This window comes from Labeo rohita, chromosome 24 (assembly GCF_022985175.1).
Source record: "Labeo rohita strain BAU-BD-2019 chromosome 24, IGBB_LRoh.1.0, whole genome shotgun sequence".
NCBI classification, from domain to species: Eukaryota; Metazoa; Chordata; class Actinopteri; order Cypriniformes; family Cyprinidae; genus Labeo; species Labeo rohita.
Window position 1 is genome coordinate 25314952 of NC_066892.1, and position 4755 is coordinate 25319706.

At 41.4% G+C, this 4755-nt stretch overlaps 1 protein-coding gene across 1 annotated transcript; it reads left to right on the forward strand.

Moving 5' to 3' along the window:
• Positions 1-1285: 1285 nt before the first annotated feature.
• zic1 (zic family member 1 (odd-paired homolog, Drosophila)) lies at positions 1286-4531 on the forward strand. The gene is made up of 3 exons (XM_051097999.1): positions 1286-2542; positions 3016-3179; positions 3543-4531. The coding sequence occupies exons 1-3, from the start codon at positions 1573-1575 to the stop codon at positions 3738-3740; spliced, it is 1332 nt and encodes a 443-aa protein (XP_050953956.1). The 5' UTR covers positions 1286-1572; the 3' UTR covers positions 3741-4531.
• The last annotated feature ends 224 nt before the right edge of the window (positions 4532-4755 follow it).

The window sequence follows — 4755 nt, forward strand, 5'->3', positions numbered from 1 at the left end:
GTCTTACCGTTTTTCACCTGTTGAAGACATCGTCCAGATTTCTTTTATAAAGATAACGTCCTTTAGACAAAACATTCAACTCAACAGCTTCGCCTGGCCCTCGCTCTCTCTCTCTCTCTTTCTCTCTCTGGAAGGAGTTTGGTAGTGTATGGAGCTGAAGGCTGCAGTCTGGATGATATTTTAATGGTTCGTCTGTTCATGCGGCTTTGAACTCCAGCCGCCGGAGTTTCCTGCAGAGAGAAATCCCACTTCACAACTTCCACAACCCACAACTTTTACACACACAAGGGTGATACATTACGGCCTTAATCTTTCAAAAACATAGGTTAAAAAATATGAATACCGGAAAAAAGACACCTCGTTCGCAGGTTTGAATCTATTATTTGAAGTTTGAAGGCATCTGCGGAAGGCCTACTGAGTGCACAGAGCATGTTGTGTGTTTAAAAAAAAAACTTGGAAGGCAGTGAGTTCTCGTTTAAAGTATATAATGTGAATATCAAAGCAATAATTATATTCCAACAACAGTACAACACAAGTGTTTTGAATAAGCGAGATCTGTGACTTTCCCAGACATCTCTCAAAGCAAAAAACTTAATTAAAATGATACATGTAAAGAAAGTTAACCGAACATGAAATGCCCACTGCTAAAGTAGCCAAAAGATTGTATGCACTAGTGCTGCAGACCGATCCTATACTGAATTTAATATATTTATGTGCAAATATTTATTAGTGCATTCATTTCTTAAAGATGCAAACAGCATGCCAGTGCTAAAAAAACGACATGCTAACTAATATAGGTGTAGTGTTTACTCCACGTTTACGGAAAAAAAATGGTTTTTACATAGCATTTGGATTTAGCATTTGGGTTTTTTTGGATGAAACGCATAAGTTCCATGCCATGTAAGAACAGGCTGCACTATATCACATTTCAGCCAGTGTTTACTAGATGCGCGCCAGATTCTTCTCAGAGCATCAGGCTTCCACATAAGTAGGCCAAACGTGGAAGCACTCCGTCTAGGACAAAAGCTATTATTCGGCCATGCATTCACTAAACTCTGTTTTCTGAATTTCAACATCCAGAGCAAAATCACAGTCAGCAACCTCCCGACAATCCCATAGATTGATGATGTAAACCGACCAATCGCACTGATGCTGAGGCATGGCGGGCTGTTATTTGGTGAGTGAATGTTAGTAGGGGGAGAGCGCCCTCTCCAATGATGGTCCAAGCACAGGGTCACGTGTTGCCCCCCTCCTTCCCCATTCATCAGGGGTGGACTGTGTTGTCTTTTCAATTCATTTATCTGCAGGAATGATTGCGACTATCAGTCTGAAGCTCACCGCCTGACTGAGGAGGTGAAAGTTGCGCCACAGGAAGATAAACCGCAAAAGACAATATTGCACATGATTTGCGTGCGCATCGGATGAGCAGGAGAGGGAAATTCCTCTCCACTAAAAGTAAATAGGAATAGGGGATCGGAGTTTGCCTTGCAGAGACTTAAGTCAGAGAAATAGCAATCAGAGACAGTTGCTAGAGATTCTTCCTCTCTCAGTCTCCTCCGCTGCAGACTGAAGATGCTCTTGGACGCAGGACCACAGTATCCCACCATTGGAGTGACTACTTTCGGCTCCACCAGGCATCACTCAACAGGCGAAGTTACAGACAGAGAAGTGGCTTTGGGTATCAATCCGTTTGCCGACGGCATGGGCGCTTTTAAAATCAACCATAGCTCCCACGATCTCGGCTCTGGGCAAACGGCGTTTTCCTCGCAAGCGCCCGGCTACGCCGCCGCCGCTGCCCTGGGACACCATCATCACCCCACTCATGTCAGCTCGTACTCCACCGCTGCCTTCAACTCCACTCGGGACTTTCTCTTTCGCAACCGGGGCTTCGGAGACGCCACCAGCGCGCAGCACAGTCTGTTCGCCTCCGCCGCTGGAAGTTTCGCCGGACCACATGGACACTCTGACGCCGCTGGGCACCTGCTCTTCCCGGGACTGCACGAGCAAGCGGCCACGCACGCGTCCTCCAACGTGGTGAACAGTCAGATGCGCCTGGGCTTTTCCGGGGACATGTACGGTAGGGCCGAGCAATACGGTCACGTCGCGAGTCCAAGGTCCGAGCACTACGCCTCAACGCAGTTGCACGGCTATGGCCCCATGAACATGAATATGGCTGCCCATCACGGGGCAGGGGCCTTCTTTCGGTACATGAGACAGCCCATAAAGCAAGAACTCATCTGCAAATGGGTCGAACCAGAGCAGCTGACGAATCCGAAAAAGTCCTGCAACAAAACTTTCAGCACCATGCACGAGCTCGTGACCCACCTGACGGTGGAGCACGTTGGAGGACCAGAGCAATCGAATCACATTTGCTTTTGGGAAGAATGTTCCCGGGAAGGGAAACCGTTTAAAGCAAAGTATAAACTTGTGAATCATATCAGAGTGCACACCGGAGAGAAACCCTTTCCGTGTCCATTCCCCGGCTGTGGAAAAGTATTTGCCCGATCGGAAAATCTCAAAATCCATAAAAGAACACACACCGGTAAGAAATGCATTAATAATATATATACTTTATATTCATTGCTATATTACTGATATAATTTTGTATGCGTATGTTTTAATTATGGGACTTAGTATGCTAAGCAAATAAAGCTAATAGTATTTGTAATTATTTAAAATATTTGTTTCTTTGTCCTAGCAATAATTATACCAAGCACAATTCCGTGACGCGAATTATTTCTATTCGTTATAGGTTGTATAATAACTAACAAATTAAACATGTACAGTATTGTTGCAAAAATAACGTAAACAATTCGGGCGAATTTTAAAAGGATATTTTTGTGAGTCGTGTTTCGTAGTGGAATATGGACATCAACTTTTTTTCGCGCTTATATTTACTCACAATTATTTGGTCTGTTTATCTCCGAATGTAACAGATTTTAATTTTTTTTTTAAATGCATATGCTGGCCTCTTCAAATGCGTATTTTGAGAGAATTTTGCTTTGTTTTTGTTAGGTGAAAAACCTTTCAAGTGTGAGTTTGAAGGCTGTGACAGACGCTTTGCGAACAGCAGTGATCGTAAGAAACACATGCACGTCCATACCTCTGACAAACCATATCTCTGCAAAATGTGTGATAAATCCTACACACATCCCAGCTCCCTCCGGAAACACATGAAGGTAACAATAACATTACCGTGCATTATATATATATATATATATATATATATATACTCTTCCATTTTTTTTATTTCTGTGTACTAATAAAAAAAAAAAAAAAAAGACACTGTTTACATTTATGACCTTATATGGAATGTTTTTAATGTGTTGAATAATGCTGTTATTTGCACCAACATGATATGTGTTTAGGATATAAAAGCTAACGCTAAATAATCTAAACATAAAGCTAAATGCAATCTGACAGAAACTGTATTATTGTCAGACGCAGTCGGTTGGTAGGCTACAGTTTGAGATTAAAAAATGATAAACCACATGTGAAAGTATAGTTTTATGCACGCTGATTTATGTTTGTATTCGACTCAGGTTCACGAGTCGTCGTCTCAAGGATCCCAACCCTCCCCGGCAGCCAGCTCCGGCTACGAGTCCTCCACGCCGCCCACCATCGTGTCACCTTCCACAGAAAACCAGAGCAGCAGTTCCATATCACCAGCATCATCCACAGTTCACCACACGAGCAGCCACAGCACCCTTTCGTCAAATTTTAATGAATGGTACGTGTAAATATTTTCAAAAGACTGCAGAATTAAGACTGCTTTGGAACCAAGACTCAAAAGTCAGCCTATTCTCGCGTGGACCTACATACACACACAATGTGAAGAATCTGAAAGGTTTTCTGAAACCGCTGTCTAGAGAGAGCAGTGCATGGACGGGGTGTGCAACGCTCTTGACAGCCTTTTTCCGATTTTTGTCCTCCATTTCTTTTGCCCTCTCTTTTTTTCTTTCTTTCTTTTTTTTTTCTTTTTTTCTTTCTTCATATTTTCGGAAGACTGCACAGAGAACTCCAATTGCATGCTACCAGCAGGTCACAGCCTGTCTTTTTGTACATAAAGATTCACCTAGTTTAAAATGTAATATTTTATTTTGTAAATAGTCATAATACAGTTTAAGGGAATTTGTGAAAAAATGTGGTCCCTAGATATATGGAAAATGAGATGGTTTTACGAATATTGCGATGAATAGTCTTGACTGAAAAGAATGTTATAGTTTATGTGTACCAAATGTGAATTACCCAGTATTACCACAGTCTACACGTTTACCTAACCGATTAGTATTAATGTGCTTTTGTATCCAGTGCAACATTTCGTCTCCAGTCCAGTCTGAGTAGCACACAGTTGTTGTTATTTAATGTCATGTCGATAAACCGTGTAGTGAAAGCCTGAAGCTCCGTGTCAATCTTGTTTATGTAAGTGATAAAATATAAACTATCTGTCTATTGCATTGGCAATTGCAAGAAATTATTACTTGTATATAACTCAATTTTCCATATTTATCCGCATGTAAAGGACCGGTAACACATGTTAGAGATAATCGGTATTTATGGAAAATGCGTTCGTAGGGTATGTAAAATTTAGTTTACAAAATAATGTTTGGTTACTTTTCGTACAATATTAAAGAATTAAACGTACAACAAAAATGCCTTCAATACTTTATTTCTCGACTGTGCTTTAAACAATTGAATTATTAGTGGTTGAGAAATACCAACAAGGAAACTCCACAAGTAACCTACTTATTATTT